This window comes from Nicotiana tabacum, chromosome 9, assembly GCF_000715075.1.
Source record: "Nicotiana tabacum cultivar K326 chromosome 9, ASM71507v2, whole genome shotgun sequence".
Lineage (NCBI taxonomy): Eukaryota > Viridiplantae > Streptophyta > Magnoliopsida > Solanales > Solanaceae > Nicotiana > Nicotiana tabacum.
In genome coordinates, this window is record NC_134088.1 from 114,019,016 (window position 1) to 114,030,671 (window position 11,656).

Genomic DNA, 11,656 nt, shown 5'->3' on the forward strand with positions numbered 1-11,656 from the left:
CGTGAGAAACATAAAAAAGACTACACATAAAGAAAGAAAAATAGAATTGACGAGAAGGTAAATATATTATTTAATTTAGTTTGAGAAAAAATTATCCTATTAACTTACTCAATCCTACGGCTGCCAAATTTTAACAATTATTTAATTTGAAATATTTTATTAATAATTATATAAATATAAAATATGGAATATATATATATTATATAATATAGTATATTCTTTATATTTTTTGGGCCTTAAATATTTGGGGGCGTAAGGCAAAGTTCTTTACTTGCCTTGCCCTAGAGCCGCCCTTGCAGCAGACAACACCACCATAGCAACCAAAATTGAAGCAAAATCTCAAACCCAATGAAGACAATATCAGGCAAATTAACATCCACAACCCCAATCTCTCTTTCTCAAGCAGCAAAATCGCTCTCCAAATTTGCTGCATCAGAAAACGGAGCTTCACATTCTGTCTCCGTATATATCAAACGTGCTGCCGATTCGTTCGATCAACTTGTTCAACTTCATGAGAAACTCAGACCAAATAGTGCAAAAAATGAGCTTTCTATCAAAGTTGAGAAAATTTCCGAAAGAATGAAGAAAATCAGGGAAGTTGGTATAAAGGCTGAAGATGTAGTTAAGAATGATGCTTTCCCAAATGGGTCACAAAAAAGCAAAAAAAGCAACAGTCTTGATAAGAAAAGCAAGAAGCTTGATAAGGATCAGAAATTGATCAAGACCGAGCAACGGCTCGATATAAGTGAAGGAGAGACAGCAAAATCCAAGAAAAATGAGCTGGAGTTTGTTAAAATGGATAGCTCTGTGAAGAGGGAATCGGAGTTCGAGGAAGTTAAGGAAGATAGTATGATAAGCAGGGACAAAAAAAAGAAGAAAAAGAAAAATAAGGTTGTTGGTGACAATGAGGGTGAGGTGGTGGGGAAAGTGGAAGAAGATTTGAGGGTTAAGGAGGAGGAGGAAAGGAAGAAGAGGAATCACAGTGAGAGTGAAGATGCTGGTTCAGCAGAGCAGAGTAATAAGAAAAAGAGTAAAAAGAGGAGCACTGAAGGTGAAAAGTGAATGAGTTAGCTGAATTGTATGAAAATTGTGTTGCTGCTGTTGTTGCTACTATTGGTGAGGATCATAGTAATGCTTTTTTTATGTAGGAAAATTGTCCCTTGTGGATATCATTGCTAAAGCTGTATTGATATAACAGTTTGAGTTATATTTAATGAGATATGATTCAATTTCAAATGATTATGGATCTAACAAAGTTTATTTGACATATCAGAATTTATGTGCCAATTTTCATATCCTGAAAAAAAAAATTGTTCACTTGGTACTTTATAGTTGTACATAAGCAAAATCATTCTCAAAAAAAAAAAAAATAATAGAAAAAATCAGACAATGCTGGTTCAAAAGAGCAGAGTAATGAGAACAAGAGTAAAAAGAGGAGAATTAAAGGTGAAAAGTAATTGAATTAGTTCAGCTGTATGAAGATTATTTCTTGTGTTGCTACTAATTGTGAGGATCAGACTACTGTTTTTTTTTTAAATGTAATACCTGCGAAAAATTGTCCCTTGTGGATATTATTGCTAAAGCTGTATTGATATAACTGTTCGAGTAATTCTTTATGAGTTATGATTCAAAGTGTTTGATTGACTGGTTAGCTTTCTGATTTTTTTGGATAGTGAGAGTATGTTTGTACGAAACAACTGTGTTTGTGTTACTTGATAAAAAGCACCACAAGCACTTATCGAAGGGAAGTGGGCTGTTATTTCCAGATTTCCTTACATTTTACATCCCATTTTGATTCTCATATTTCTATGTACTTATCCTATAACTGCTCTTTCATGGAATGCACTAAACAAACAATATTCAATACTTTCATGTGAAGAGTAAGCTTTAGCACATTTGGGAATTGTAAATCTGAAATAGTTTGCTTCAGGATTGTGATGTTAAGACCACAATAAAAGGACTACCTCAAACACGTTTTATTTTCTATAGAAGCCTTCAAAATAAACAATAACATTCTTTGCATTCCAATTTTTCTATTTTTGTCATGGCTTACAAAAGATTATATTGAATAATTGCAAGATATTCAAATTGCACTTGCTAAGAGGTCCTGTGACAGCTTTTCGTATCGGAAACAGTCCTTCATAGAGTCATCTGCCGACCAAATAAAGATACCATGAAGTTTTCCCTGACTCCTCAGTATGCTGCATGCATCATAGAATCCATGTTTAGGAGACAAGCCACCACTGTTGTCAGTTCCAAAGCTCACTAGAATCTTGCCTCCTTCATAGTTATACCTCTGGGTTTCAAAGTATTGCAGGAATTGAGGAATGGTTGTGCCCTTTGCATAGGCATAAAATTGGAAGTTGACATAGTCAATTAGATGACCATACTTTCTCCAGAGAGCTAAATAGTGCTCTTGAACTGAATCATCTGCATATGGGGCTATTGACGTGTAAGAGACAACATTATTTTGTTTAAGATAGTACAACAGTCGCCCGATGCACTCAGAGAATGTATCTGGATCTGCATTGAAGTGTTCATATCTATATCTATTGCATCCAGGTTATATTGTTTCACTATCTTAGTGATTGAATATATTGCATTTCTCACCCAAGAAGTAATTGAAGTGGGAGCAAAGGTTGCATTTTTACCATTCACTGTATCACCACCGAGACTCAATCCTACCTTAACATTTTTGTACTGGGCCTTGATGGAAGAAACCTGAGAAGGGGTTAGATTATCAGTGTCCCAATAGACCAGAAAGTCACCATTAGTGGGTTCTGGTGATGTTGTGTTTGTGTAGTCTATAGCAAAGGAGAGGAGGAAGTGAAACTCAATATCTGGATTAATTGGGACATCAGAGAATGTGACATTCTTGCCCTCAGCTCCAATGTATTCTCTGAAAACCCCAGGGCAGTCTGCTGGATCTGCCTTGGTTGTAGGGGAAATGTTGAAGAGAGCTTGAAGGACAAGAATAGAGATGCAGAATTTGAAGGGCTTCATGCTTTCTTAGAGTTTGAAGGATTCCTTGTACTTCTTGTTGCTATTTAATCAAAGTAAATGCCGATTAAAATATTTCTCCCTCTACAAGGTATTTGTTGTATGCCTCTCCAACTGTCATATAAGATTTAGTTTCTATTTGTATTTTTGTGAGTAATATCTCTTTTGCAGACCTGGTTTTGTAAGCATCTATACACTTATAGATTATGTTTCAGCTGGAAGCCAAGCATTATCTTTCTTGGCATTTCTACAGACGGCTTAATTAAATATTCTAGGTAATTGAAACTCTCTCTCATTAGCTCAAGGTTGACAAGGCATGAATCTCATGTTCGTTTTTCTATCAGCAAGGCCATTCTGCTGTACTGATTGTGCTAGGTATGGAGAGATGTCTTAAAAATGTTAAAATTTATAATCCTAATCAGCTTTTTTAGAATATAAGCTGAGTCATATATGCATCCATCATTTTGGTGTAGTGTGCATTTACATATGACATCTTTCTTTCAGGCAAAAGAGAATCTGTTAATTTTGATGTATTTAATTTTGTCTCAAGCAGGCCTTTGACGTTTCTAACAATCTAAAAAGTAGTAATAAGTTTACACTTCTAGCAGTCAAAACTACTTGTAACGATTTTGGCGCTTTCAAATTCTGTTGGACTTAATCAGCAGCATTCGCTTTCTAGAGACAAGGGCAAACTTGAGTCATGTTGCGTCTGTCTCCTTCAAATTGTGCTCCAAATTTTTCAGAAAAAGAACTTCATTTGTAGCTGTTTCATAGCCGTATATTTCTATGTTAATAAAAATGCAAAATGATAGGATTACCATGGCATTTGCCCAGGAACCTGGGTTTTCAGAAAGGTGAAATGCATATAAAATGTAACTTACCTACTTTGCTAGGGGATACCTCAAAACCATCGTTGCTCTCTCATAAGAATCAGCAGAGATGATATTGAGTATTGGTTCGTTGACTCAAGTTGATTGTACCATTCCTCAATCTGATCGAATTTAGACAGTTGACATGACAACTTATGGGGTATTGAGTTGTCTTTTTCCTGTTTCTTGTTTTTAAAGAGTAGGCTAGAAGAAATTATTGCACAGGATGGTTCAAAGGCTCATGCATGGACTCTAAGTGGTGGTTTTTCACTTGTATAACACAGTAGCACAATTTCTTCCTAATTCTCACATGATATATCTTTTAAAGTTAAACCCAGTCGGTCCATTTGCCTAGGTTAGCAAAACAACATTCATATTCAGTTTCTTCATAACTGGAAAATGTTTCCTCTAATCTGCTTTATTTGGTGAGAGCAACATTTTAGCTAATATATGCACGGAGTTTTTGCTTGTCTGAGTTTCTGGGTTAACATAGTTTGACTGCCTTCTTTGAGTTTGAGCTAAAGGAAGAGTTTACTTTGGATGAATATTGGCTCCAAATGCATTGACAGTTATGAGGTAGATGAAGAGAAGTGCAAAGGGCTTGGGCAACATATAGGACATATGCTGGTAGAACTGGAAGCTAGTCAATAAAGTTGTATGCTTTACTTACTTTACTCAAGATACTGAAGGGATTGCTTGCTTTTGAAAATGGAAATTTCTCAATTGCATATTTTCTAGGTGTCTAATTTAAGGCACAAATTAGGGAAACCAGGTACCTATTAGTCTTTACCTTTATATCCACGCATGCTACTGCATTTGAAATATATTTGTACACAAGTAGAGGCATTACAATTACAATGGGTCATAAATGAATAGACCTGAATAATGCTGATGGTCAGTCTAATTGACAGCTTATGCAATTTGGTGAAATGCTTGATCTTAATCCTTTTACAAACTATAGTAAAAAAAATGTTTTCCTGCAAAGAGTAAGTTTTATCACTTTTGGGAACTGTAAATTTGAACTTGTTTGCATCAAGATCTTGATTGTAAGACCACAGTAAGAGTGCTACCTCAAACATGTTTTATTTCCCAGAGAATCCTCCAAGATAAAACACAACATTCTTCTGCTTTAATTTTATCTTTTGTCATGGCCTACAAAAGATTATCTTAAATGGTTGCAAGATATTCAAATTGAACTTGCTAAGAGATCCTGTGACAGCTTTTCATATGTAAAATGATCCTTTTTAGAGTCATCTGCCGACCAAATAAAGATACCATGAAGTTTTCCTTGACTCCTTAGTATGGTGCATGCATCAAAGAATCCATGTTTAGGAGACAAGCCACCAATATTATTAGTTCCAAAACTCACAAGAATCTTGCCTCCTTTATAGTTACTGCTCTGGGTTTCAAAGTACTGCAGGAATTGAGTAATGGTTGTGCCCTTTTTATAGGCATAAAATTGGAAGTTGACATAGTCTATTTGATGACCATACTTTCTCCAGAGAGCTAAATAGTGCACCTGCACTGAATCATCTGCATATGGTGCTATTGATGTGTAAGAGACGACATTGTTTTGTTTAAGATAGTACAATAGTCGCCCGATGCACTCGGCGAATGTATCTGGATCTGCATTGAAATGCTCATAATCTATATCTATTGCATCCAGGTTATACTCTTTCACTATCTTGCTGACTGAATATATTGCATTTCTCACCCAAGAAGTAATTGAAGTAGGAGCAAAGGTGGCATTTTTACCATGCACTGTATCACCACCGAGACTCAATCCTACCTTAACGTTTTTATACTGGGCCTTGATGGAAGAAATCCGAGAAGGTGTTAGGTTATCAGTGTCCCAATAGACCAGGAAGTCACCGTTAGTGGGTTCTGATGATTGTGTGTTTGTGTAGTCTATAGCAAAGGAGAGGAGGAAGTGAAATTCAACATTTGGATTAATTGGGACATCAGAGAATGTGACATTCTTGTATAGAGCTCCAATGTATTCTCTGAAAACTCCAGGGCAGCTTGCTGGAACTGCTTCAGTTGTAGCGGAAATAGTCAAGAGAGATTGAAGGACAAGAATAGAGATGCAGAATTTGAAGGGCTTCATACTTTCTTGGAGTTTGAACTTTGAAGGATTCCTTGTACTTCTTATTGATATTTAACCAAAGTAAATGCCGATTAAAATACTTGTCCTTTGACAAGTCATTTGTTAGATTGTTATCCAGACCATCATTTAAGGCTTAATTTCTGTTTGTTCTTTTGTGACTAACATTTCTTTTGCAGACCTGGTTTGGTAGTTGGTGAACATCAGTATATATAAAAGATTATGTCTCAGCTGGAAGCTTGGCATTGTTCTTCTTGGCATCTTCTACAGACGGCTTAATTAAATATTCTTAGGTAAGTGAAACTCCCTTTTCGTGCCTCAAGGTTAGGTATTAGTAGATGTCTTAAAAAATGTTTAAATTAAACTATTCTAACCAAGTTGTCTGGAGTATAAGTTGAGTCATATGTGTATCTGCCATTTTCGTGTAGAGTTCATTTTTAGTTTACATCTTTCTTTCATGCTAAAGAAAACCTGATTTTTTCAATTAATACTAGATCTTTGTATCAAGCAGCTTTTAACGTTTGCGACAATCTAAAAGGTAAACCATGGAAACTAGGCGACCTTCTTTCTCCTTTAAATTGTGTTGGATTTGGTCAGCAGCATTTGCTCTTTAGAGCACGAATGCAAACGAGTCATTTTGCATTTGTCTCCTTCAAACTGTGTACCAAATTTTGCAGAAAACACACTTTATTTGGTGTCGTATAGTACCCAACAATCTGTGTTCATAGGATCAGAACAAATTATAGGATCCATGGCGTTCGGCCAGAAAACTGGGTTTTTGAAAGGTAAAACTAATGGGTTTGCGTTCAGATGAACTCATAACATATACATTACATCTGCACCTGTATTAAGGAGTGGTTCTTAGGCACAAGTTAATACTAGTATCTTTCCTCAATCTGATCCAATTTGGACAGTCGTATAGACAACACTGGAGTAAATGTTAACGCGATATTACAGCTTTTTTGCCTCCTCTAGACTGAGACAGTAAGAACATATTTAGGCATATAAATGATCTTAAGCAAAAAGGATCTGATGGTGTTTGTTGTATTTCATTTCGGGAAGAAGGATTCATTTCTGTGAGGCAAAGAAATGCTATCTTCAAGTGATACAAATACAAAAAATGGAACATTTACTTTTCTAATTAGTTTTTCTCATGAGGCCATATTTATTTTTGAGAGATAAAATCAATCAGCTTAGCACTTGGTCTCAAACTAGTTAGGTAGACATAATGAATTCTCTATATCCATTTTCATTATAGTAGAATCATCTTTATGTTGCCTATCAACATACTGTAACTTTCTTTCTTTATCCGAGTTTGAAACTAATTACACTTTCACATAAACGAAGTTTCTTCGAGACAAAATTTAAAAAAAAAATCCTTTTATAATATTTTTATTTTGGATATACATAGCAGCCTGTTCACCCAAACTTATTATTTATAGTTTCTTCTGTCTAAATTTTCTTTATCCCTTTATTAAATATTTATCAGAATTAATCAAAAGGCTTATCTTTGTGATGAAACTGAAAGTATTGAGTTAAAGGATCTCTAAAGGTTGGTTCAAGATTTGATTAGTCGCCAGAATTTATGCTTTATCTTAGAAAGCAAATGAAACAAGAAGATTATTAAAAAGATGGTTATTATCTTCAAGTAATCAAGACATCCAAGAATATTTCCTTTTTGTCCATATGAAGCAAAGAATGAGTATCAAACAGATAGTACTTCTTATATAAAATAACATGTGTGTGTTTAAGTGCTTCATTTTAATTTTCTATCAAAACTCAGAGATTAAGCATGATGTTAAGGAAGTTTGGAACATCAATTTTCGTCCTGAGTTTCATCTTTCTTGCTTTAGGGAAGGAGGTTTCCATCGAGGCGACAAGTGAGAGCTTTTCAACAAAGAAGGTAGGAGAATTTATTAGTACTTTCACAATTTGAAGATTCATATGAATTTGTTTAAGGATTAACTTTTATACATTGGGCAACCCGGTACACAAAGCATCTCGGATTCATGCAGAGTCCGGAGAAGGGCCGTACCTCATAGGGTGTGATATAAACAACCTACAATATTAGAGTTTAACTTTTGCGCTTGACAATTTGTAATAGTGTTTTACGCCATTGGTAATTAAGTTACCATTGTTCTAGGCCCTTCACTTTCATTAAATCGATGTGGATTCAGGGGCGTAGGAACGTTGCTTGAAATGGTGTCATGTGACACCGCTTCGCCGATTTTTTTTATAATCTGCATGTATAAATAATAAATAAAATTAAAATATTGGGTATAAATATAAAAATGACACTGCTTGTCATTACAGTAATTTATTCATTTGTTCACTTCTTCAAATATTGACACTGCTTATGAAAATTCCTGCATACGCCTCTGTGTGGATTGCCACGTGAAATAACAACTGAACTTTTTCAGACATTTGTAATTCGCGGTCTAATAATTAGACAACAACTTTGCTTCGAACATAGGAGTAACAAATTTGTAGCAAGTATGATTTTGTAACATGAAAGATATATAGATTAAATAATATGTTATAACATGTTAAATTACACTGAAAATGCAAAAGTAATTCGTCGAACTCGTGATCTCCTAGTGACATGACAATAACTTTACTGTTACGCCAAGGATCCTTCTGAATCCGTAACATAGTAATGTTGCAAATTACTAAGTTGGTTTTGACTGAAAATATATTGTTGTCCTGATAATTGCAGGAGAAATGTACCTATTTTGTGACAATAGAGACAACATGTACAAAGGGTGCAGAAACCTCAAACCATGTAAGCCTAAGGTTTGGTGATGAAAAATCCAATGACATTTTAGTGCACCATTTGAATTCCAAGCATTTGAGAAGGCTTGATCCATTGGAGCCACAAGTTCTTGATGATATTCCCAGAAAACCATTTCAAGCTTGTATTACAGATCAGTTTCAAGTCACTGCTCAATGTGTCGAATCACCAATTTGCTATCTTTACCTTAAATTGGCTGGAAGTGATGACTGGCGTCCTGGTTTTGCTCAAGTTCAAGTCTTAGAAGGGCCTCATTTTAGCTCAAATACATTCTATTTTCGACGATATTTGCCTCGTCGAGTATGGCACGGGTTGAACTTGTGTGAAACACAGGTCACACCTTTTGGAGTAAAGCTTAAGAGAAATGTATTTGGAAATAGAGCTCCATAAGCCTTTCTGTGCTGTGCAGCAGCGGCTTAATTAGCATACGCAAGATCTTGTGTAAGTGGTAGTTTATTAAACTAAACTTGTATGTTCCTGTTTAGGGCGGTACATGTTCTAAGATTTTACTTTTCTTCTCAGATTGATGTTTATTTTTATTATTTTGTAAGCGAAAATAATTTATATATGTCTTTGCGCGAGCAAGAAAGTGTGAGATGACACACCTTATAAAGTAAAAGGGTGTCTCAGCCATTGGTCCTAGGAACATTAATATGCAAGTGAAACACAATAATTTTAAACATTTAATAATGTACTATGAGTAATTGAATTCAGATGTAGGTTTGTCTTTTGAAACTGACATCATGTTAATTGGTTGTTTGATATTCTCGCTACTACTTTCTCTTCTTTTCCTCTTTCGTTGCCCTCTTTTTGTTAAGATATCGCAGTTATAATTTGTGAAAATTAAAGACTATGCAAACAAATTTTTGAGAAAAAGATCTTGTATCCAAACTATTGAAAGAATCATCAACAACAACAAACTCAATATAATCTCACAAGTAGGGTATGCGAAAGTTAGTGTGAACGCAGACCTTACCCTTACCTTGAGGGCAAAGACTGTTTCCGATAGACCCTCTGCTCAAGGAAATATGAAAATGAAATCAGTAGCAACAAACACAACAAAATAATAAGATAACAAGTGAAATAATCAACATGTAATAATAAAGATCTAACTATAATAGAATACAAGACTAATTACTAATACTACCGGCAAGGGAAAGAATCAATTAAACAAAATTTAAAAAATAAAAAGAGCTGCTAATATTTTTCTAAAACCAACCAAAAACAACTGATTTGAAGGGAGCCTAACCTATAGGTCACGGTTCAAGCCGTGAAAGCAGTCACAAATGCTTACATTAGGATATGTTGTCTACATCCCCTTTCTCCCACTTTGCGTGAATGCGGAATACTTTGTGCACTGGACTGTCTTTTTTAACCAAAAAAACAGCTGATTTATCATACACGGGATCCCAAGGGAACCAAAACAACTGATAAATTATCTCTGCTGCCTCCTAAAAATGCTTTTAGAGTAAGGTCTTTGGCCAATAATGATGGATCTGAATAGTCCTCTACTTTATTCAGAAAATCACAAACTTTTTGTGGACTTAAACTTTCAAATATTCCATCAGATGATACCACCAAAAACTCATCTTTTGAAGTTAAATTTATCCAATCAGTCACCTCTGGAGTAGCTATAATTCCATATTTTTTCAAAGGAACATCACCAATAGCTCGAGTCATAGGGAAATGGCCATTGAGCAGAGGAACATCATTAATCGTCCGACTGAATATACCTCCAGACGCTTCAATTCTATCCCTCTCGTCTAACCTTAGCGCGTTATGATCTCTTGTCAATTCCTTAACGATCTCACCAGCAAATTCCCCGCGTTGATCATTTTGAGAGCAAATAAATGCCTTTGAATCGCCAACATTAGCAACTAAAACATGATTGTTATATATAAGAGCAACAACTGCAGTAGTTCCTGAATAAAGTTCACGTTCGATAGCAATCTTGGAAAATTCTGCATCAATTTCCTCAATGGTTTTTACTAAAGAGGATTTTAAAAAGTCCATAAACTCATTACTATGGTAATTCTTAAGGTGAAACTTAAACTTTTCTAAAAAGAGTTTTGAGGCCATTTCACTAGCATATTCTCCAATATGACCATCAAATACTGCCACAACACCAATACTTACCTCTTTGCGCCCCAAAAAAGGAATTTTAAGATCAAGATCGCATGTTATTCGATCTTCTTGATATGGTCTTCTCCCTTTGTTTGAGGCAAAGTGACAATTTTTAGTTGGAATTGACTTTGTTGCTTGTGGAACAATTTTTTCTTCAGGTTTAGGTACCTTAAGGTTCATAAATATTCCAATGAAGCAAGCAATAAAAATTCCACTTATGATAATACTCATTATCTTCCAAGATCCGACTTGTTGTTTCTTGTTTGAATTGCGAACAACATCGCGACGTCGGGCCATCTCTACGAAGGAGATCAGGACAGTGGCGGACTCAAAATTTTGAGGTCTTGATGGAAAAGAAGAGGCAAGAACCCTAGCGGCTGTTACCTTATAAATGCAAAATTCTCAATATTTGACTATACTAGGGTGTCCTCGATTTGAAAGAAAATTGTACTACCAGGGTGTTAAAATAGCTAAAAACTTAGGTGTACACGATGTTGACACCAAACCAATAAACGTAATTCTTATTTACACTTAAGCTAATTCTTATCGATTAAGGATTACATGTGTCGAAATTTTTAATAATTATGTATATATAGATAGTATATAAAATGAAAATATTGAATATAATATAAAAACTGACACCGGTATTATAGTGATTTATTTATTTATTTATTTATTTAAATTTTGACACCGCTTACTAAAAATACTGCATATGTCCCTGTTCTCAATGATGAATGAAATTTTTTTGAACTTATAATTATACACATA

At 34.9% G+C, this 11,656-nt stretch overlaps 3 protein-coding genes, 1 long non-coding RNA gene and 1 pseudogene across 4 annotated transcripts; 2 read left to right on the plus strand and 3 right to left on the minus strand.

The window, feature by feature from the left end:
• Positions 1-240: 240 nt before the first annotated feature.
• LOC107825683 (uncharacterized) lies at positions 241-1,239 on the plus strand. The gene has a single exon (XM_016652566.2). It carries the CDS (start codon positions 349-351, stop codon positions 1,060-1,062), a length of 714 nt encoding a protein of 237 aa, XP_016508052.1. The 5' UTR covers positions 241-348; the 3' UTR covers positions 1,063-1,239.
• A 134-nt stretch (positions 1,240-1,373) lies between these two features.
• Positions 1,374-4,564, minus strand: LOC107825685 (chitinase 2-like; annotated as a pseudogene).
• Positions 4,565-4,680: 116 nt separating this feature from the next.
• On the minus strand, positions 4,681-6,263 carry LOC107825686 (chitinase 2-like). Its single transcript, XM_016652569.2, has one exon. The coding sequence runs from the start codon at positions 5,974-5,976 to the stop codon at positions 5,056-5,058; it is 921 nt and encodes a 306-aa protein (XP_016508055.2). The 5' UTR covers positions 5,977-6,263; the 3' UTR covers positions 4,681-5,055.
• A 15-nt stretch (positions 6,264-6,278) lies between these two features.
• On the plus strand, positions 6,279-9,446 carry LOC107825687 (uncharacterized). Its single transcript, XR_012695027.1, has 2 exons — positions 6,279-7,876; positions 8,690-9,446. It is a non-coding gene; the product is annotated as an uncharacterized LOC107825687 (long non-coding RNA).
• Positions 9,447-10,159: 713 nt separating this feature from the next.
• LOC107825684 (putative protein phosphatase 2C 76) lies at positions 10,160-11,185 on the minus strand. The gene has a single exon (XM_016652567.1). The coding sequence runs from the start codon at positions 11,183-11,185 to the stop codon at positions 10,160-10,162; it is 1,026 nt and encodes a 341-aa protein (XP_016508053.1).
• Between the last annotated feature and the right edge of the window lie 471 nt (positions 11,186-11,656).

What these genes read in the sequence shown, in the direction of transcription:
- LOC107825686 (XM_016652569.2), bottom strand. Translation starts at nt 5,976, where the DNA reads ATGAAGCCCTTCAAATTCTGCATCTCTATTCTTGTCCTTCAATCTCTC.
- LOC107825683 (XM_016652566.2), top strand. Translation starts at nt 349, where the DNA reads ATGAAGACAATATCAGGCAAATTAACATCCACAACCCCAATCTCTCTT.
- LOC107825684 (XM_016652567.1), bottom strand. Translation starts at nt 11,185, where the DNA reads ATGGCCCGACGTCGCGATGTTGTTCGCAATTCAAACAAGAAACAACAA.